Source organism: Arvicanthis niloticus, chromosome 14 (assembly GCF_011762505.2).
Source record: "Arvicanthis niloticus isolate mArvNil1 chromosome 14, mArvNil1.pat.X, whole genome shotgun sequence".
Lineage (NCBI taxonomy): Eukaryota > Metazoa > Chordata > Mammalia > Rodentia > Muridae > Arvicanthis > Arvicanthis niloticus.
In genome coordinates, this window is record NC_047671.1 from 56140785 (window position 1) to 56165030 (window position 24246).

At 36.2% G+C, this 24246-nt stretch overlaps 1 protein-coding gene across 1 annotated transcript in view; it reads left to right on the plus strand.

Moving 5' to 3' along the window:
• Positions 1 to 24246, plus strand: part of Rit2 (Ras like without CAAX 2) — a 292855-nt gene that overhangs the window by 136335 nt on the left and 132274 nt on the right. Inside the window, exon 4 of the mRNA XM_034518692.1 lies at positions 5721 to 5912. Within this exon, the coding sequence (XP_034374583.1) occupies positions 5721 to 5912 (192 nt within the window). The remainder of the gene's footprint in view (positions 1 to 5720; positions 5913 to 24246) is intronic.

Here is a 24246-nt window from a genome sequence, read left to right on the forward strand (position 1 = left end):
CATATAATCAGTCACTAGTCATGGTGTCAGGTATGTGGGTGATTCGATTTTTGCTTTTCCTTTTTGTATTCGGTGAGTGAATGTGGGATGTGTGTGGTGTGTGTATCTATATGTGTGCTAATCTTGAGATCGACAGAGTCTTTCTGATAAAAATAAACAACAGTATGTGCCTGTTTTACCAGAGACCACCTAAATCACTAGTCTGATAGTGTGTTTGTCTGTCTGTTCATTTATTATTTAAACATGAGGCAGAGATATTTCATACTTCTGTCAGGTGAGCAGAGAAAGGAGACGGTCCATGCCTTTTCCAAGCCCTCCACAAAAAAAAAAAAAAAAAAAAAAATCCTTATTCCGCCTATTAAGAACTTGTGCCGGGCGGTGGTGGCGCACGCCTTTAATCCCAGCACTTGGGAGGCAGAGGCAGGAGGATTTCTGAGTTCGAGGCCAGCCTGGTCTACAGAGTGAGTTCCAGGACAGCCAGGGCTATACAGAGAAACCCTGTCTCGAAAAAAACAAAAAAACAAAACAAAACAAAAACAAACAAACAAACAAGAACTTGAAGTGTGCCTGAATTAGTTCCCTTTCTGTTGCTGTGATAAAACACCATGACCAAAGCAATTTGCAGGAAAAGAATATACTTGGAACTTATGGCTCCAGGGAAACAAGAGTCCATCATCTTGAGGGTAGAGGATCATGCAGCAGGCAAGCAAGAGTGGTGCTGGAATAGCAGCTGAAAACTCCCGTCTTTACACACACACACAAAAGGGACTAGAGAACATTAACCCCAAATGGAGCAAATATTTTGAAACCTCAGTGTTGGTCCCAATGCTGTACTCCTGCCAACATGGTCACACCTCCTAATCTTTCTCAAATAACTACCAATTGGGGACCAAGTGTTCAAATATCTGTGATTATTAGGGACATTTCATCCAAATCACCATGGTGATATTTATCAGAGATTATTTATTTGTTTCAGAATTCACAGAATTCCCACACTATAAGTTCAAGGGAAGATGTCAAAGAAAAGGAATCAAACTGTAATATTTACACAAAGTAGCATTGAAGATGCCAAAAAATGTTTGGATAAATAACATTTTTTGAAAGTCTGTTTTCATAAGTACTTTGATGCTTATGGGTAGCAAATTGAAACTAGTAATATTCCTGAATAATTAACCAACAAGTTTCATTTACAGCAGGAAGCTATTGACGTTAACGGATAAAGTGCAGACAACAGAATGTTTCAGAATCTTTAATTCATGGGCTAATGGGAACAGACACGATATTTTAAACACAAGCTTGTCCTCTGTGAAGAGATTTCTATATTATGCTACTAAGATGCCACATAGCTTCAGAGCTTATGCTCAATATTCCTTGTTCCATCAGCCTCTGAGGATGTTTAAGATAAGCATTTGCCCAGATTCCGTGAAAGTGACAGAGAGAAGCCTAGCCCCATCACTGTGAGCATTTCATTGTAACTGCATCATTGGGGAAAGGTTCCTGACTTGAATCCTGTGACTTTTCTGTTAAGTGTGTGGTTGAAAACTTTCCACTTTCCATACTTAGTCCTGCTCACAGGGGTCTCATGCTTATTCTCCCAGTGAGAGTGTCTATTTCGTTGAATCTGTAATGAAGGTAATAATAAGATTGAACTATATGGTATTTTAAAAAATCATCAAAGCATTTTCATGTTTGTTCTCTCGATTGATTCTTTCTTCTTCTGTATAGGGCAGGCTAAGTGTATTCTAATCTTTTTTTTTTCACAAATGAGGGAACTGAGAGGTTGAGATATTATGTGTTGAAAGATGACAATCTAAGTGAGTTGCAGCCCTGAGTGACATGCATTGTAACTAACTTATTATGCCTTCAGGCTATAAAGACAAAGATTGAACATGAGCAGAATCGTGTACAAGGGCTGGTATCCTTTTGTGTTGTTGTTTTAATTTTTGATAGAGTTCTTTCATGTAGCCCAGACTGAGTCTGAAATTGTAACTATTTGATTTCAGTGTCTAATACTGGAATTATAGGCACCCTGTCACAATATCTTTCTTTTTTCTTTAATATAGATTATATATTATTTTTAGTCTTATTATTAAACTTTTCTAGACTTTCATTAATTCTCTAAATATTGTTGCCTGTGAATTTTCCTTTTTAATGCTATGCCTGTTTTCCATTTACAAATGTATTAGATTTTTATGCCATAGTTATTGCTGGAGTAATCAAATGTATTTCTTTATCTTAAACACAGAATATGTCATAGAAAGACACATGTCCAGTACAAATTAAAATAATTCTCAGCTGTGAAAACAAGAAACACATTTTAAAAAAACCCACAAACTCCTTCATTCAATAAATTAAATCTGTAAGTAGAGCAAATGCATGAATGAATAATCAACACAGGAGATCAACAACAAGACTCAAAATAATGAGCAGATCAAATACACATGGTTCTTTTTATCCCAAAGTAAGCATATTAGTTTTAAGTAGCATTGAAGAGGATGAAAAGGGAGGGCCTCTTTTTGAAAATCATGACTACACTTTCTTTTTCTATTCCTTTTTCTTTACTCTTCTCTCATATAGTACATCCCTACAGAAGCAGGGGAAGAGGATACCACTTAGAGGAAGGACTCCACCCAAATGTTGCAGAAATATTTCCTCTCAATCTGGGGTTTCTACTCTTCCTTTGACCATTTAGTTCCCAGATAAAATACACATACTACTTTTATATTTATAGTAAGACTTAATCACCACAAGAACTTGGCAGATATATATCCTCTATGCTATTATGTCTATTTCCTAGCCAATAATTACATTATATAATTTGTCACGTTTTATCTGAGTTGCTCTGAACTCCAATTAGATAATCTAAATAGCCATTATTTTAAGATTCTCACCACATGGCACCTTCTCCTTTCCTCATCATTTTTATCCACCACTTAGTTCACCTCTAACCCCAAGCTCTGGAACCCTAAAACCCACCTATTTCTCTTCTGCCCAGCTAATGGCTGTCAGCATCTTTATATACCAATCAGAGATAACTTGGGGTAGGGGGAAGAAAGGTCCCATAACATCACCTGGGTCTCTGGGAGAAGCTAGTATTTAGCATAGCAAAACACCAAACTTTTGTTTTCTTTCTGAAAAAGGCATGCCTCCAAATGATACCAACCAAACATAGCATTACAAGATGCCATAAGACTAGGCATAAAACCTCATATGAAGGCAGGATGAAGCAACCCAGTAGGAAGAAAAGGGTTCCATAAGTACACAAAAAAGCCAAAGATACCCTCACTCCCACTGTTAAAAAATCTGCAAAAAACCCAAGCCATAAAGCTACAGCATGTATGGAAAAGGCCTAATGTAAACTCATGTAGGCTCTGTGATTGCTGCTCCAGTCTCTGTGAGCCCCTATGATCCCTGCTTAGTTGTTTTTGTAGGCCATGTTCTCCTGATGTCCTTGACCCCTCTGGCTCCTACAGTCCTTCAATAGCCCTCTTTTTATGAAGTTTCCCTACCTCTGCCTAATGTTTGGCTGTGAGTGTACAAAACTGCTCACAAGATGGTTGGGTGAGGCATCATTTTAGGAGTATATTATTAGGGAGGATTTCATTGATTTTTTTTTTTTTTTTTTTTTTTTTTTTTTTTTGTCAATTGTGTTTGGTTCTAGCCTAGGTCTCTTAGCCATCCAACTTGTACTTTCTGATCATCCAGGTAGTGTAGGGCATGAGATCCCTCTTGTATCTATGTCCTCAAGTTAACCATACCAATAAACTCTGAGCCACCATGCCCAAGAACCTCTTGCCATCAGGACAGGGTGTGGGTCAAAGTTTGTGGCTAGGTTTGTGTTCTAGTACCACATCTGGGAGCCTTGCCTAGTTGTAAAAGATGGTGATTTTAGGTTCTATATCCTTCAGTACTAAGAGACCTTGCTAGCTAGGGCCACCCTCATGGGCTCCGGGGAGTTTCCCCTTCACTAGGTTTCCATGTTGCCTCTTAAATCATTTTCCCATTTCTGTCTCCTTCCAGTTCTCTCTCTCTCTCTCTCTCTCTCTCTCTCTCTCTCTCTCTCTCTCTCCCACCTTCCGATCTGACCCCTTCTGTTTGTATCCTCACTTGCCCCCAGTCCACCCACAAAATCTATTTTTTTTCCTCTTCCCAGAGAGATGCATACATTGCACCTAGAACCCTCCTTATACTTAGCCTCTCTGGGTCCGTGGGTTGCAGTGTGATTATCCTTTATTTAATAGTTAATATCCACATACGAGTGAGTGCATATCATGTTTATCTTTCTGAGTCTGTGTTGCCTAACTCAGGGTGATTTTTTTTCTAATCCCATCTATTTACCTAAAATTTTCACGATGCCATTTTTTTCTAATAGCACAGGAACTAATACTGATATTTAGTAAATGGGACCTCATGAAACTGAAAAGCAAAGTATACCATCAGTAGACAAACCAGGAGCCTACAGAATGGGGGAAAAACAGCCACTTTTATATACAATAGCATTATTGACACAATAACTTTGGCAGTGAAGTTATCACAATTTCTCAAAAAAAAAAAAAAAAGAGGAATGTTCTCGTTGAGCAAGGTTACTTCTCAGGCATACTCGAACCTTAGTGAGAGATAGAATTTAAGAACATACACTGAAACATTGTTTGTAAAGTGGCAAGACTATGGCTAGTGGGCCAGAGAGATGACCCAGAGGGAAAAAGCATTTTCACAAACAAGCCCACATTTTCTATTACCCGTTGCATCTATCTAACCACTCCTTGTAATTTTAGCAGTAGATTCAAACTAAGGATAAATAAATATCATATTCTTGACTTAAAGAAACTGTATGAATTACAGTTTAAATGTTAGGATTTTCCGATTTGGGGAAATTGTAATACAGATAGGAAGCAGCATGAAAGACTGATACAGCAGGGATAGTCAGATGGGGCATTTGGACCATCTGGATTGTAGCCTGTCTTCTGCAGAAAGTGAAGAGGAAAGAGTTAGCAGAGTGTAGAAATTAATCTGTCTCCGGCAGCCAGGTCCTTCTGTTTATGAGTTTCTCTGAGACAAACCTAAGAATACTGTAATATATGGGTGTGTCTGTATTATCCACGCTAAAATCTTCCCAGAAAGGCAAAGGTAATTGAGAGACTAACTTTAGTATGTCCTCCCTGCCTCTCCTTCCTCTCTTTCTCTGTTGGGATTAAACCCAGGGCCCCCACATGCTAAGCAGGCACTCCATCTCAGCTGTATTGCTAGCTTCTGTGTTCATAGTTTTGAATAGAAAAGTAGTTCATTTCCCCAGGTCCTTTGGAAGACTTGCTCCAGATATCTCCTACAAATGCGCTCTTATTTGAAAAGCAAAGTCAGATTCCTTTGATCATACATGTCTTCAATGGTTTCTAGAAAAAAAATGTTTCAAAAGACAGGCTGTAAGAAAATGTTTAAATATTAATGTATTGCCATATCTAACATGAACCCAAAGGCTTATAATGTTTGCAGTACACAAATTGGTTCATTTTCTGAAGTGGGGTCATTAAAATACAAAAACAAATCTTATGTATATAATTTGTTACTTACCATATCTGCCCAGGAGCTCTTAAGTTGAACCTTCTATAATCAAATATCAATATGCTCAAAAGTTTAATATATTCACATTCCACAATGATATATTAAATTGCATATTGACTCTCCCCAACTAAAACCTACCCAATTACTCTTCTCTCCTTCAGGCAGAGTTCACGGCCATGCGGGAGCAGTATATGCGTGGGGGAGAGGGCTTCATCATCTGCTATTCTGTCACTGACCGCCAGTCATTCCAGGAGGCAGCCAAGTTCAAGGACCTTATTTTCCAGGTCCGTCACACCTATGAAATTCCCCTTGTGCTAGTGGGTAACAAAATCGACTTGGAGCAGTTCCGTCAGGTGAGTGTAAACTTTATGTGAGCTTGTCTCTGCATCCAGTGGTACATGGTATCAACTACGACTGGTTCTAAGTTTCAGTTAATGACCTATATTTTCCTCCAGGAAATCCATATATTTTCCTTTATAGTGTGTTGTCTTCCCCTATATAACCTGTCTTATATGCTATTTTACAGCAGCCTCACCCTTCTCTGTATTCTTGAATCTTGGGTGCTAGAGTTGCTTTGAACAATAGTGCATAAAAGAAATGAGCCTGTGGAGCTTCTGAGTTTGAGATTTCAAAATTCTGATGCAGCTGCATTTTCCACTTGAAATGTTCACATTTGAGTTCCGGACTTCATATGAAACCCATATGTTGTGTGCACCAAGGTATAGCTGTCCTTACCAAGGAGCATGCATGTAGGCAAAGACATCTTGCGTGTTTCACCAGCAGCTACCATCTCCCTTTCGTTATATAAGACATCTCAGCCGATCCATTTGGAACAGTAAATGTCTCACAGTTGAGCATTATTTGTTTTCTGACTTACAGAATCTGTAACAAACATAAAGATTTAAGTCGCCATGTCTTTAAGCCATTTTTCATGCAGTGATAAATAAACATCCCCTTTCTTGTACTGAATGAGAAAGTGCTCTCATATACAGTTTGCATTTTCTAAACTATGCATGCTCTGCCATCATGATAGTCAAATAATTTCATGGATTCTTCAAACAAACTTGAGATTATATATATATACATATATATATATATATATGAACATATAAATGTATACAAATACATATGCAGGCAAATTAAGTTTTTGTAAATCTAGTTCTCTAAATTGAGTTGCTTAGTTATAATTTGGGATGCTTCATCTTTATTTATACCATCTTTAAATGTGAACTGGCTTTTAATAGTTTCTGTTATTTTTGTCAGTGATTATTTTTTAAGTCAACTATTCCTGCAACTTACTAATAAGATCTTTTGCTAAGGTAGGAATAGTGACTAAAGAAAACAGAGGGTTTTCCCCCTAATTTATAGATCTCATGCATTTAAATCTTCACGTGTCTATTTTGAATGACAAGTTTTCCAGATTTACCACAGTTCATCATAGTATATTTTCATTGAGTCAGACACCACTTCTCAGATGTCACCTGCTGGGGAGGCTGTAATGGTGTCCTCTCTGAGATGGCTACCTGGAAACTGTAACCCAGATATCTGTTCAGGGACAAGGAAAACCACCACAGGATTTCATTTTTGTGCCTTAGTTTGTAGAAAGGAACTTACATGCAAATAAAATTTTTGTAAATCTAATCTTCTAAATTTGGTTACTTGGTTGTAATTTGGGATGCTTCATCTTTATACCAGCTTTAAATGCAAACTGGTTTTTAATAGTTTCTTTTATTTCTGTTAGTGATTAATTTTTAAACCAACTACTACTGTAACTTACTAATAAGTCCTTTTTCTAAGGTAGAACTAGTAACTGAAGCAAACAGAAGGTTTCTTCCTAATTTATGGCTTCTGAATTTGAATTTTCATGTTTAATAAATGTAGTGTTTTCTTAAAATGGAAAGAACTCATATAAAGCCTATGTTTCTGCTGCTTTGCTTAACATGGAAACAGAGTTATTTAGTGCAAGGCTTTTTATGCTAGCTTTTTTATATTTCATATTGTATTTCAGAGTCTAAGCCTCTTAAAGTACAAGCTAACTATTATTTTAGAAAGCTTAGTTACTGTTACGAGACACCACAACCAAGTCAGCTTTATTATTATTATTATTGTTATTATTATTATTATTATTATTATTATTATTATTATTATTTACTACATCCTGACTGCAATTTCCCTTCCCTCCTCTCCCTCAGTCTCTCCCCACAACTTCTCTTTTCCCCAGATACACCCTGCATTCATTTCCCCTCAGAAAATAGCAGTCTTCCAGGGACACCAACCAAATACAGTAACAAGCTACAATAAGACCAGGCAGATATTCTCAAATCAAGGTTGGAGGAAGCAACTCAGTAGGAGGAAAAGGGTCCCAGAGGTAGGCTTAAGAGTTAGAGACATCTTCTGCTCCTACTTTTAGGAAACCCACAAGAACACTGAGATACACAACCCATAACATATGTGAAGAACCTAGGTGAGACCAGTACAGGCTCCTTGATCTTCATGAGTCCACTTGAGTCCTGGTCAGTCGATTCTCTGGGCCATGTTCCTGTGGTGTCCTTGATCCCTCTAGCTTCTCCAGTCCTTCCTTCCCCTCCTCCACAGGACTCCCCAGGCTCCACCTATTATTTGGCTGTGGGACTTTAGATCTCTTCCCATCAGCTGCCGGATGAAGTCTCTAATGACAATTATACAAGTCTCCAGTCGCAGCATATCCTGTAGGCATGGCAAACTGTAGGTCGGAGGTTTTGAGGCTGGGTTGGTGTCCCAAACCTTCCACCTGAGGCCTTTCCTGGTTACAGAGGATGGCCAGTTCAAGTTCTGTGTCACCCATTACTAGGTGTCTTCGCTAGTGTCATTCTCAGATTTCTTGGTGTTTCCATTGTACTAGGCTTTTACCTCACCCCTGAAATACCCTCCAATTCCAGACATCTTTTTATTGTTCTCTCCTTCCATTACCCCACATAATCCCTCCTGTCCCTATCCCTACCCATTTCCAGACTACCTTCCAAAATCTATTCTAATTCTACTTTCAAGAAGAATCTGCCCCCCCTCCCATCTTTTTAAGTCCTCCTTGTTACTTAGTCTCTCTGAGTCTTTGGACTATAGCATAATTATCCTTTACTTTACAGCTATTTTCCACTTATAAGTGAGTTTATATCATGCGTGTCTTTCTGGGTCTGGGTTACCTCTCTCAGGATGAATTTTGTTTTTTAGTTCCATGCATTTGCCAGCAAATTTCATGATGTCAGTTTTTATTATTATTATTATTATTATTATTATTATTATTATTATTATTATTATTATTATCATCGCTGAGTAATGCTCTATTGTGTATTTTATTTTTTTAAAAAAATCCATTCTTTGGTTGAGGGACATCTAGGTTGTTTTCAGTTCTGGCAATTATGACTAAAGCAGCTATGAACATAGTTGAACAAGTGTCCTTGTGATAGAATGGAGTGTCTTTTGGGAGAGAGACTGGTATGGTTTGAGCTTTTGAAACTTCAAAGCCCGCACTCAGTGAAACACTTCCTCCAACAAAGGCCATTACTCCTAATGCTTCTCAAACATTATTAACACTCTAGTTGGGAGTGAAACATTCAAATATATAAGCTATGGAGACCTTTCCTATTCAAATAAAAGTATAATCTATCCTTGTTTATGTTCTGTGTAAACTAATGTGTTGCTGTTTCTTTATTTTGCTTCTGCTAAATTGTTTACTATGATAGGATTATATTTCTGCAAGAGGAAATGTTCATCTCAATGGCTTATTACAACTCTATTCTCACTTGCTTTGCAAGAGAAAGAAGAAAGACATATGTCTGAACCTCCTGATAACTCTCTGATGAGTGAGAATCCTTAGATTGATGTCTTGGATAAGTTTTTGTCCACTTGACATAATCTAGGGTCGTCAGGGAAGAGGGAACCTCAGTTGAGAATTGACTCCATTATATTGACTTCTAGGCAAGACTGTGAGAGATTTTCTTGATAAATGAATGATTTGGGAGGACCCAACCCACTGTGGGCAGGGTCAGCCCTGGGAAGGTGGTCCTGGACTGTCTGAGAAAGAAGTTAGAGAAAGCCATGGGGAGCAAGTGAGTAAGAATCCATCTATAATCTCTGCATCAATTTCTGCCTCCAGGTTTCTACTTTGAGTTCATTTCCTAGCTACCCTCGATGGTGTACCATAATCTGTAAGCCAAATAAGATTTTTCTTGCCCACATTGCTTATGGCATTTATCACAGGAACAGAAAACTACCTAATACACTTTCCTTTGGGCTTCTAGGAAGAAGAATGAGGGGAGATTATCACACCTACAACATTAGTGTTTATTAAGAGGCAGCTCCTGTGTCATCAGTGACTATGACATCTCTGTATCATACACTAAGAACTCCTGGAGAACAAATGATTCTGACTGGGTTAGTCAGGGGAGTTTTAAGAGACGAAGAAAGCTAGGAATATGAGAACACCAGGAAACAATTTCAGTCCATGCCTTGTAGAATGACTACACAGAATGATTCCACATTCTGATGACACGGGCTTTCCCATGCTTTCTAGGCACTGATTTTCCAGATTCAAAGGAAAACCTTAGCTCAAAGACTCAAACCTATCCTTGAAGCAGGATCAGGAGGATCCATCACACCCTAGAGAGTTGACTGCTCCTTCCCAGTTAGCACTAAAGTGAATCACAGCATCACAAATTCCAGAGGTCACTGAAGCCACCACTATGAATAAACAAAGGAAACAGTCGCATTCTGATTTCACAGGCTTCCTTTTCAGATAAAGATAAATAAGTGTGATAGTCACAGAGAGAGCAAAAGCCCTGAAAATGCAATTACCACCTTCTTAAAGGTCCTTCTGCACCAAGTCTCCAAAAATGAAGTCTCTGATAATGAAGTGCTGATGTGGAAATTGGGCTTCTGGCTGTGGTGTTTGTGATAGAAATGACCATTCTGGAAATTGCAAAACAGGGTTTTTCTTTACAATGCGATTTCAATTTACACTCTATTTTCATCTTTCAGCCTTGTGCTGCTGAAAGGTAGGCATTTGAGGAATGAGAATATTAAAGAGATAAATCTATTGACTGAAGTTGACTTCACAAAGCTTTGGTAGCTAGTAAGAAAATCAAAACTAAGACTGTGTATTCTATACTACATGGATGCTTGAAAAATTGTTTTTGTATTTTATATATGAAACACACACAGATATCTATTATCTAAGAATCATCTATTTGTATGTCCATCCATCCATCCATCCATCCATCCATCCATCCATCCATCCATGCATATGTATGCATCTCTCTCTCTTTCTGACTCTCTCTCTCTCTCTCTCTCTCTCTCTCTCTCTGTCTCTCTCTCTTTCTCTCTATCTGTCTAAAAACAAAGAGTAAAGATGTCATCACCAAGACTATAGTTCAAAGAAGTGGCATGAAGTGACATCCTGTTATCCTGAAGTAACAAAGATAAACTAATAAAAGTCCAGACTAAAGACATGCTGAACCTGTTGTGTAGTAATGAGGGATCAGTGATGAGTTTTTTGCTAGGCATCTCTTCTTTCCTCAGTCGGCCTTGAAATAGGTTGAAACAGAAGAATTTTTCTAATTCAATCTGCCTATTTAATCGTGTAGGTGCTTATATTGCTAATGTATTTTGGCGAGCCTCAAGGCCTTTCAACTAAAAGAAAATAGTTGAATGAAAGAAATAATTAATGATGACAAGAGCATCATGGCTTTTTTTCCCTGCTTAAGTTAAAATAAAAGAGGTTTTTTTTTTTTTTTTTTTTTTTTTTTTTTTTTTTTTTTTTTTTTTTTTTTTTGTGTGTGTGTGTGTGTGTGTGTGTGTGTGTGTGTTAGTATTTTCTCCAGGAATATTTATTCTGGTACTGATGATGCTGTTGATGAATTAGTCAAGCATTGGAATTCATTAACTATATTTAATCCTTACTACAATCATGAAGTTAGCTCCCTGTGGTAGGATGATGCCTCTTTATCTAGGAGTCAACTGAAGCTTTTAGACATCCAGGAATTTGCAGTATCTCATGAAGTCAGTTAAAGATAAGATATAAAACTTCACTTTTTCTGATTTAACATTTCACTGCTGTGCTTGTTAAGGACTGGTCTATCCTGAGTGAATTCATCATTTTGCTTTTTGTTTCCCCCAGTTTAAGGATGGTAAGATGCATGTCAGAAAATAAAATAAAATTTAAAAAAACAGCATTTTTTTGGCAAGTGGTCACAGGGAGGATCAGAAGAGTAATTCTTTGAGTGTAAACGGATAGCTTTAACCCTGAACAGGAAACTTAGCTAAAGCAGGAAGAAAGAGAGTGAGGGAAAAATAAGAAACAGAAGATGAGAGTCAGTTGTTAGGAAAGATTGTTTTATGCAGCAGAACAATCTTCCCAAAGTTTAGTGAAATGCCTTTTTCTATGTGCAATATTAAGGTTCAAGCCCAGAATCTGATCTAGGACACAAGAGAACACTAACTTTGCCCAACCCTGCATCCAGATTGTTCTGTGGCTTTCTGAATTTAAGACAGCATTAGGTCCTTGAGCCTCTGTGAATATTTTCTTCCTTCTAATCATATCATCTTACATCACACTGGGTAGACAAAGAGGATTATTTCTGTTTGTGAGAAACCTTAACCAACTACATAAAAATGGGTTATGAATGACATGAGTTTCAGAGACTTGGGGGATAAAGTTTTATGTCAGTCTACAAGCTGCCATATCCTCAAGACAGAACACAGTAAACCCCTCAGTTATGACACTATAAGAGTAACAATAACCTTGAAATAACCTTAATAAGTAAGCTACTTATTAAGCAGCTCAGGGTGTCTTGGGATCATGGAAGTCTTTATTTTTCAGTGAGATTTATAATGCCAGACGTATTGTTCTTAATTTAGAGATGAATAATTGTATCTCTGGGTATTGGGGATGTCTATGTTGAGAAAATAACGTTTATGTAGAGTTGTAGCAAATACATACTTATCATGGTAGAGGAGCAATAGCTTGGGAGTACTGGAAGAACTTAGTCTTTCTCAACACCTTTGCCCCTAGGCGCTATGCATAGAAAGTAAGAACAAAACAAAAGTATCTTGAAGCCAGTGAATACAGTAGTTCTTGATAAAGATAAGAACCACATTTGCAGCATGCTTGAGGCAAACACCCAAAAGAAAACAAGGGCCCAGACCAGAGATAAACAGTAAGATGAGTAGTGAGAGTTATTTTAGGATGACAAAAAGAAAAAAAAAGCAAATGTTAGACAAAAGAACTAAATCTAGGAGTTTCAAGCTGCAAGGAGCAGCCAGTGATGTGTGGTGAGTGGCGAGGTGAGCATATCTCATAAACATGTGTCAAACATTCTCAGAATAATTTTGCAGGCAGTTTCTACACTGGAGACACATTTCATCAAAGAGAAAACAAACATACAGATATCCACCAGAATGTGTGATGTGAAAATAAGCCCATTTTCAACATTGAGAGTTTATTTTCTAAATGGAAATGAGAGGTTGAGCTATGAATTTCTATTGTCATGATAAAATCTTAGATTTAACTAGTGCTAATTTATCTCTAGTTACAATTTTATGGCATTTTCATTTTCTTTCTTTAATTTAATTTATTAAATGTGAATGTTAACGTCAATTGATATAGAAAGTGATATAAAGCTTAGAATTTTATATAATTTATCCAAACTGGTAGAGTTTAGAATTAGAATCTGAATCTAATCAGGTTTCTGATTTTTATCTTTCAATTTAAACAAACAAACAAACAAATAAATAAATGTGTGCATGCTTTTAATATGCCATATGATATTTTAGATTTATTTTCTGTTATTAATTGTCATTAATTAATTAATTAATGGCCATAATTAATCATAGCACCTATAGAAATGTTAAAAGTCCTTAGTCATCAGGAAAATGTAAAGCAAAATGACCCTGAGATTCTACCTTACACCAGTCAGAATGGCTAAGATAAAAAATACTCAGGTAACAGCATATACTGGGGAGGATGTGAAGAAAGAACACTTCTCTCATTGTTGGTAGGATTGCAAACTGATACAATCTGGAAATCAATGTGGAGGTTCCTCAGAAAATTAGAAATAGTTCTGCCTGAAGACCCAGCTATACCACTCTTGGGCATACACCCAAAAGATGCCTCACCATACCACAGGGGATTGTGCTCCACCGTGTTCATAGCAGCCTTCTCTGTGATAGCCAGAAGCTGGAAACAATCCAGATGTTCCACAATGGATGACTAAATACAGAAAATGTGGTTTATTTACACAATGGAATGTTATTCAGCTATTAAGAACTAGGACATCAATGAGTTTTGCAGGCAAATGATTGGAACTAGAAAATATCGTCCTGAGTGAGGTAACTTAGACCCAAAAGGACATGCATGGTGTGTACTCACTAACAAGTGGATATAAGCTAAAAAGTACAGAATACTTAGGATATGATCCACAGAACATAAGAATGTTAACAAGAAGAATGTTATGATTGTAATAGTCATATAATATATAAATTTATCTTCTTAATTTTAATGAGTAATATAATATTCTAAACAACCAGTATAGTTATTTACCTTATTGACTTACTATAATGTCTCCTTCAGTGCCTTACATTTTCAGAAATGTTACCATTTCCCTTTTCATCTCTTCAAACTATTCACTAGAATTCCCCTAGTGAACATGGCTGAAAGAAACATGAAACACACTGGAGACATGCAGATTTTTAGTTTTATAGAATATTAAAAACTGTTTTCCACAATAACTGTTACTGGTGTTCACATCCTTTAAGAAATAAAGTTTATCTTTCTGAGTCTGAATTACTATACTTGTGTCGTTTCCTAGACTGATAATTTTGATCTTTCTTTTCTTTGTTCTTCTTTTTCTTGATTAACAACTAGGTAGAACAACTTTGGTGACCCTTCCTGTAAATTGTTCATTTGTACAACTAGCTTAATGTATTTATTTAGCTATGTGCCATTTGAATATTATTACATATCATTCCAATCTTTATATTGTTTATATCTTTTTGTGTATGTATTTCGTATGCATGCACCCATGCGTGGTGTGTATGTGTATACATGTAAAGGTCAGAGGACAATGTTGTGTGTCAGTACTGGCATTCTACCCTATTTGAGGTGCTGCCTCTTGCTTGCTGTTGTACATGTTAGTGAATCCTCTTGCATTCTTCTGTGTTTGCCTCCCATTTTACTGTACGAGCACTGGTATTATAATCATGCACTTGACCATGTCATAATCATGCACTTTAAATGGATTTGAGAATTAAACTCATAACTATATTTTTATGGCAAGCACTTTAGACAATGAGCCATTTTTTAAGTTTCTCAATTATTTTATATGATATCTATGCCTTCCTCACTTGAATTAATGCTTCTTGTATATACTAACATAACACACACTAAAATATAACACTCTGTTCAGCTTTTGTTCACAGACACCTGTCAGACCATAGCCTCCCACAACTCCAACTCTCATTGCTTTCCCAATCTCTGCTTCCCTTCTTTGGGTTCACCATAATTTCTCTCAAATTAAGCACTAACAGCTACTTCTTGTTACTGTAAAGATTCTTAACTCCATCCCATTGTGTGTTCAGGTTATATTGTGATGAATGGCATTCCATGTTGCACATATTACTGGATTTTAAATTTCAACTTTTCTTGAAGTCACAAAGATATTCTTCCATATTTTAACCTAGAACCATTTGAATTTTCATTTTGACAAATTTTTAACCAGCCAACATTTATCTATTAATTTTGTGCATGGTGCAAAATGGAGGTGGAGGTATTCTTCCTGTGGAAGTCTCTGTAGATATATCAGATGTTAACTTCACAATATCATATATACCATTTGCATAGCCTGGGCCCATTTCTAGGAACCCCAAATACTGGTCCATTTACTTTATTCACAGTAGAAGACAGATGCCCTTTTAGAGTGAAAGAATAAGAAAAAACATCCCAACCAAACAGTTCTTTCATACCAATTACAGTAAACCCATGCACACATGTGTACACACACTCAACCCCCCCCCCAAAGATGGGAGATGCCTGTAAAGTTTTTCTCTTTTCTCTCATTTATTATATAGTTACTACAAAATATCTTATTTCAATAGGATCAATTTGTAGCAACATTTTAATATTTTAGCTTCCAACATGTGTCTATGTCCTATGTGCAGACATTTATTGCCAATTGGTTATGCTAGTTACAGATTTTAGTCTTTATGAGATCTCTTCTTTAAAATAGAAAACATCCTTTTAGCAAGTGAAATTATAGTTTCTGCAATATCCTATTTGTGTAAAAATAAAGTATTATACATACTGGAACTCTTGGAACAGCTGTAACTACTTGTTCATGTGCTGATTTTATTTATTTGTCTATAAATTTATACATTATATTATGTATAAACTTCTTTATTTTACTAAAATTTAAAGATGTATTAATGTATTATTACATTATGGTTAAAGATAGCATTTTTATTAAATTTTTTGTTGTTTAATGTTAAAAATGAATTTTCTAGGATTAAGTCAGATTTGACTTTGCAATGTTGATGGTTACCTTCTTTTATTATTTTGATACTTTTTCCATCTTTCTTTGTTACACCATACATGTAATTCTAAAATTATGTATTTTCCTAATCTTATCTAATCCTTTGTATTTTTCATATTATGTAAAGTGTCTTTTAATTTGCATATTAAAGATACTGTGTAGTTTTAAATTCATCTCATAATCTCTTAAAGATAATGTGATTTCATTTTTTATGTTGCAATTACCAGTGCAGTTCTTTTCATTTAGTAGTTTCTATTAGTGATGCTTTCGTTGGCTTATTTTACTTTTTCAAAGAAGCCCCATAAATATAAGATATTTTAAATTGTTTGAAATCATAACATAATTACATCATCTTCCTTTCCCTTTTCTCCTTCTAAACTTTCTCAAGCTTCTTCCTTTTATTAAATTTATGAACTCTTTTTCATTAATTATTGTTACATGTACATACATATGGTGTGTGTGTATGTGTGTGTATATGTGTATGTTCCTGAATGTATAAATACAACCTGCTTAGCCTGCAAGCTATTTATATGTGTGTTTTGAGGGCTAAGCATTTAGTTTTGGCTAAATAATTGTGTTCTTCCCTGGGGAAGACTATTTTCCTGCTGTTACAATTTCTTGGTTTCTATTCTGCTGACAAAATAGATATTCACAAATTCAGTGATTTTTAGTTCCCCCATCCCATTCTAACTATTTAGCACCTTGATTCTGTCTTTGTAAAATCGAACGGGCTGATAGAACATATTAGATGATAAAGTGCATGCTAACAACATACACACCCATAGAGACTGCATCCAAATCAGGAAGCTGAGTGGTCTCAGCACCACTTACGTCACTTCAGGGCAGTTCATAACTGTAATCCCAATAGTCTTCTTCTGAATTTATATTTGTAATAATTGTTGTAGTTTAGCGTTTTACTATATCTCCATTCACAACCTCATGACCATATTAATTATGCATAATTAATAAGCAAGAATATAAAGTTTTGAGAACCTTTACATTTTTAAAAATTATTGGTCATTCCCTAGGAGTGTCTGCTTTTATGAATAATAAATATTGACAATTATCAGAAAAGACTGAAAATCAGGAATAGTTTTAAAATATATTATTTATATTTCTCTTAAACACTGTTAATCCCATTATATGTTTTGATTAATATTATTTTATTTATAAATATCAATGTCATTGCTTTGCCATTTTTTCAGATCCAATTAATGTCTTTTGCTTATTCCTATTTTTATGCTTTCAGTCAGCTGGCATTAAATGTCTTTTGGTTAAAATATATGAGTAATTACTAATTAGTATTAATAAATTAGAATAGAGAATATTTTAATAACTTTCTCAAGAGATTTTGGCCCTTGAGTCACTGGGATATCCAGACATAGAGAGAGTAAAAAATTAAATACTTCGATAATCTTATTCAAAATTCTTTTGGAATTAGATTATTTTAATATTAATGAATTTAAGTATTCCAAATATTAATTTTTTCTTGAATTTTTATATTTTATTGTTGGCCACAAATACTGCTTATTTGTTCTTGAAATAGAAGTTTCACTTTCTGATTTGCTAAGATAAGGTCTTTCAGGTTCTCAAGTTGAAATAGCTTCAGTTTTTGTGGTAAAGATCCTTTCAGGGGAAAATAATGGTCTCTTTTAAGAGTTAAGCCGCTTGCTGAAGTCCTTGTGCAGTGTTTTAACCCAAGATAGCTGTACATTGGTACAAATGCCTTATTCCTACTTGCAGCCTCATTACACAGTTTGAAGACTGTGTGAACTGAAGCATCAACACTGAATGCAACTGTGTAAGATTGCTACTCCTTCACCAAGTTCATACCTGTGCCACCATTCTTTCCACTGCGAGCATGTGACAGCAACAGTCCAACAGTGTGCTTGACATTGTGCAGCTATTGTGGCACAAGGGAGAAAACCACAGGCCACCCTATCATTACCCTGTGTGACCAGAATAAGTAACAGTGCAGTGAAAAAGCTAATTAAGAATCGTATTGTGAAAGTTTACAGTCTGGGTAATGGCTGAAGCTTTCAATTCTTCAATTATAGCCACTGTCTTTGATTTCCAGCTGCCCACTCACTGAGCCTACTTGGCCATTTTCTCTGTAGGGCATGTTCCTAACATTCCCTCTGTCACCGACATCTTAGTTTTAAAATTTTTTTCTTTTCAACTCATCTGAGTCTGTCTAAATTGACTATTAACCTGACTACTCACTTACAGTTGTGATTCTAAGATAAATGTGTGGAAAAAAATTCAAGGGAATAATTTTAATTTTAAAATTCATTATGTGACTAATATTATCTATTCCGTATTAGGTGTGATAATGGTGTCTTCCATCAAGGGGAAGTAGACATTTCCACCAAATAATTCAACATTAAATTGTGTAGTATGAAGAGCACCTTATTAAAAATAAATGATCTTAAGTTTCTTAATCACTTTTAATTTAGCTTAATTGAGACATAAAATGCATATTCTAGTTACTGATTGACATTTGATAGTATTAACTGAATTTGGCTAGCAATTTAGGTAATTAGTTATGGTGGTTTATTTTCATTAATTCAATTAATTCAATATTATTGATTGTTTTGAGACTGTGCATTTTAGTATTTAATAGACTAGTCTGCTCAATAGTATATGTGTATATATGTTTATGTATGCAAAGTATATGGTACAATGTTGTGGCAATGGGCACTTTTATGAAAAAATTTAAATATGTTAAACTAAATTAGACCCAAGGCTATATATACGTCATACATCCTTACGTAGTAACGAGGAACCTAAATTATTACGAAAGTCCATGGAAAGCCTAACTTAGGAATTTACTTTGCAAAAAATTCTTGTAATTACTCATCCATGCCTTTGATCTTCATGTAAGCACAGGCACGCATTTATAACCTGTAGTTCAGGGCCTAATATTTATGGGGAACATTGCTCTGCTCCCTAAACTCTTGAAACATTTCAGACTCCCCCTTTTCTTGTGAACATGACTCAGTAGTAAGATGATCACTGATGCTCTCACAGGGAGGAGAAAGAGAATGCGTTTTAGAAGTTGGGAAACTCTTTAATGTATGTGTTTTAGAGGAAAGATGGTTCACATGGGCAAGACATACACAGTGAAGTCATGACTTTTCAGGGGCACAGTGGAGGATAGTGGATGCTAACACAATACGGGCTCCCTTCCATCACAGGGAATCTCACACTCTTAAAAAAAACTCTCCTCATACTTTGGAACTCTGTCTTATCCTTTAAAATTTATTAATAGGACATTTTAACTTTTAATTGCATGGAACACTATCAAATATCTGAGGTCTTAAGAATTAATTCAGAGAAAATGTCAATGGTGAAGCTTCCTGTTCACTCTTGCCTGGGTTCCAGACTCTGCACAGTGTAAAGCACTCACAGTGTTTGCACATCAGGGCACTAACAATCCTGTACATGCAAATTCACCTGACTTTCAGTGTTTGGCTCATTAGCTTTTTTTTTTTTTGGAGGTTTTAGGTTTTTTTTTTTTATTATTATCAAATCATAATTTTTACTTTAGGCTCATTAGCTTTTAACTTTTCAGTTTTGACTAATGTTTCAAAGTCAGGTGTGACTTCTTGTCTTGCATCCACCCTGATTGTTCTGTTTCCTCATCCATAGATCACAGATCACAGCAAGTTATGCTGCTCAGCAGCTCCTACTGGAATGTATATTTCTGCCCATAATTAGCTACCGAGTTGTAATATTGGGTGCTGCAACTTAGTACCCTAGTTGTGCTCTTGGATTGCTTGTCCTTTTCACTCTGATTAGGCAGCAACCAATTTCTCCTATTAAGTCTCCTGGTCCTTTCTTATTCATCTTCTGCCCACGTAGTTGTTCACTCGTTGCCACTATCTTAGTAGGTTCAGTACTGAACCCATGCTGATTGTCAAATATCGTGTGTCCTTCAGAAGGTAAGCAAGCATCCCTCCAAAAGACATGCTCAACCTTCACTTTCTACATCTTGACAGTGAAATACTAAGGCAGGTACCTTGGCTACTCTAAATACCATTGCGATTTTTCTGATCCTATTGGAACCAAATAAATCTATCTTCTTTTTCCCCATCGAAAGACCCACTTTTCCCACTGTTAACCACCATCCAGTATAGACATTCCTGGTGCCAAAGTAAGAGTTATTTAGCATGTCTAAATGGCACTGACTAGTATGTTGGGGAATGAGGTAAACGGTGAGAAACAAAGAGGGATATATTCAGAACACCCATATAAAAAAACACAAGGAAAAAGCATTAGAAATAGATATGGCCCATTGCTCTCTCCCAAAGGCTCTACAAAGGAGCTGCTGTGTAGTATAACTTGCTGTGATCTTGTGGCTTTGTGATGCAGGGAACAGAAATAATCACACAGGCTCAATACAAAAAGTCACACCTGCCTGAGAAACATTACTCAGAACTGCAAAGTTGAAAAATAATAAGACAGGCATTGAAGGTCAGCTCACAGACGGAGATAAGTTTTATCTTGGCCTCAGGGCTGTGACCTGAGCCAAGGCTAGACTAAAGGCCCTTCAGTCAAGTATTTTTCTGTCACATTGTGAAGTATTTATGCAACAAATGGCAGTCAAAGAAACATATTCTAGCTTTATATCACCAATGGCAAGTTTTGTTCTAAAAAGCTGAGTTGAGAATCTGTCGTAATAGTTTTGATATTAAGAGTGTGTTATGTACAAGTGTTGGGACTGGGTTTATATCCAAGAACCCACGTAACAAGCTGAGTATAGTCCCACACATTACCTACAGCCCCAGAACAAGGGAGATGGAGACGGAAGGATCACTGGAGCTTGCTGATTGTCGGCTTAACAAAGACAATCTGAGAACTCCATGTTCAGAGAAGCCAGGGGGAGACTCTCTCCTGGTCTACACACATAAATACATTCTCAACACATACATTACATACACCATATACATGTACATATGCCCTTAAAAATAAAGAAGCCTAGTTAATTGCTTTCTTTTTGATCTAATACCCATGCCTACAACCGGTCTAAAAAATTTTTTTTAGCAGTAGCTTGAGTTTAAAGGGTTTAATTCTTCAGGATGACCAAAGGATACAGAATCATAGTTATGAGTGAAGGGAAAAAACAGGAGATACATCATGAAGTTTCAGAGAGTTTTGTGGAAGAGAGGGCAGAAATATTGGAAAAGAACGGAGTTTGGGGAGAACTGTCATGAAATGCTGTAGTCCTCATGAATTTATAGCATGTTGGGAGTAGAGAGCAAGTTCTCATAGAAATTGATATGCTAATGCTTTGATTTTGAATTTCCTAGCTTTTATAACTTTAAGACACATATTTCTATCATCTGTAAGCTCACCAGTAAGGATGCTTGGACATAGCTCCTGAGCAAGTGCAGAAACTTAGTTCTGAGGGCTGACAGCATAGTTCAGTATTAGAGCACCTGCCCAAGACATGTAAAGACCCAACTTCACTCCTAGCACTATGCATACACATATAAATAAAGCTTTTAAAGAGCCTGGTGTATATTTAATGTCCTTAAGTGCCCGGACATTAGATTTTAAGGATAGCTAACTGTCTACATAGAAGAAAATGTTTAAAAACATACTGCAATGCCATAGCAAAGATTTTTGGCATCTGGTACCAATGGAGGTTGAATAATATAATCAGAGTAAGTCATTTTTTATACAATACAGGACTCTTAAGAGACAACTTTGAAAATGGACAATCCAGAGAATTGCAAATGCGTAGTGTGAATTTCATTTCCAGACTTAGGCTCAGCAAAAGAAACTGGGAAGTGGTAGTTACAGGACAGTGGGCTTTCATGTAATTATAATCAGTCATTTTTAGTCTCCGGAGGCATGAATACTCTTGGCTTCCTTGCTTGCACTTTGCCAACAGTCCCAGATTCACACACATGATTGTAAATCATTTGACTCCACAATCAATTTTGGTATTCTCTCCAACTACATTCACAAATGTGCTTTGTGTAGATTCAAAGCAGTTCCTGATTCTCAACCTTAAATTACCAGGCTGCGGAATTGCAAAGAAGATTAACAAGTGCAAAACCCCATAGGAACTCAGATCTCAGACTCTTAAACAGGATTACGTCTTCTGAAGCAGCCAGATAGTCTCAGAAAAGATACTTTTTTCTTCTTTTGAGCTGTAGTTTAAGAATCTCTGTAATCCATTAGGCTTCAGTTAAGCTAGTATTAAAATATATTAATTCATGAGAATTTCTTAATCACTGTAAGTCTAGCTCTGGGCTAGGTTTTATAAAAATATTCATTTGAGATGGGGAAAAGAGGAACTGTCCATACAAAAGAGGAGCTCATGGTGCATGTGGAATGTATTCTTCATGAATTAGTGCTCTAGGCTAAAGGTGCTGGAGGGTTCAGAAGTAAGAAGTTGTGCTGAGGATTGGGGGAACAAATAGGATATGAGTCCTCATACGCTGGGTAGGTTTTCTACTGACAGTAATTTTTAGGCAAGTTTTAGATTTTCAGAGCAATTGAGTAAAAGTTAAGGACTTCTCACCTATCCTCATGCCCTACACACAGCATCCTCCACTATCCTTATCTCTAGCCAGGTGGAAATTTGTCAGCATCACTGAGTTGACACTGACCTATTGTTAGCCAGCCTCTATCATTTATATTTGCATTAACACTTGCTCGTGTGCTCTGTGGACTTGGATAATGTACAAGCATCTCCCATTCAAGTGTCATACAGGAAAACGTTACTGCACCGAAAATACTCTCTGCTCCACTTGCTCCTTGTTCTCTACTCTTCAGTCCCAACTGTCATAGGACATCTTCCTGTCTCCAGTTTTGCCTCTCCTGGAATTCATACATTGTAATCATATTATGCAGCATTGAAGCGCTTTCACTCAGTAACATGTACTTATATATTTTCCATGACTTTTCATGACCTGGTAGCTCTTTTATATTTAGTGCTGAATAAAATTCCATTGAAAGAATGTAACAGAATTTGCCCATGAACCTACGGAAAGCTATCTCAGTTGCTTTCAAATTTGACAGCTGTGCATATAATTGTTGTAAGCAACTGCTGGCTGATTCTCAGCACAGTGGGGCGTGTTCATATGACCCATGTAAGTCAAATACAGAGAAGGTTAATGTGTTCAGTAACATATACATCATAACTATTTTGTATGTTTGAGAAAAGTAAATGTCTATGTTACAACTCACTGAAAGGATGTGAATATACCGTGTTTTGAAATATCTCCAAATGGTTATACTTAAAATGTAAACCCAGTGTTTATTTGTATTAAAGTTCCATGGTAAGAAATGGCAAGAGAGAAGAGGGTTGAAAGAGACAGATCTGTGCCATTCAGTTCTGCCTCAGTAGTGAGCTTCCCCAAATACAAATTTTACTGTTATTAAGAACTTCTTTTTATTAGTTAACAAATAATAGTTTGTTTTTATCTAAGTATGTCTGTTAGAGAAAGTCTGCTCTTCACCCAGAATACTCACCCAAACAGTCCTTATAGCTATATACCGAACAGTTCTTGATACAACTCTTGTTAGTATAAATTTCTTCACAGTGTTTATTCCCAGTAATTCAGCGTCCATACAGTAATTATACAGATGACAGCTATTTATACTCAATATAACTGTGTTTAGACAAGATTATAAAATGGAGGTGATTTATCATTATGTTTTACATCTTATTCAGTTTTTCACATTTCACAACTGTGCTAATTAGCTTTAACTGTCAACTTACCACAGTCTAAAAAACATCTGGAAGAGAGTTTCAATGGAAGGATTATTGAAATCAGGCTAGGCTGTGGGCATTTCTGTGGAAGATTGTTTTGATTGTAAAATAACAGTCCACTGTGGGTAGGACCATTTTCTATGCTGCTTGTTCTTGGGATGTGTTATTGATGCAACAAAAAATGAAACCATAATAGCAGCACTGACAAATTTGAACACAATTAATGAACCTAAAATTCAAGGATGCATTGATGCCTCAGTTCTTACATAGCTAATATCTAAGGCACAAACATGCTAGAGCTTTTCTTGACTCTTAAAACCAACCTACCTTCCTTCTTTCCTCTTCTACTTTTCTGCCATGTTTCTTTCCTTGTTTCTATTTAAGAACAAGCAAGACTAT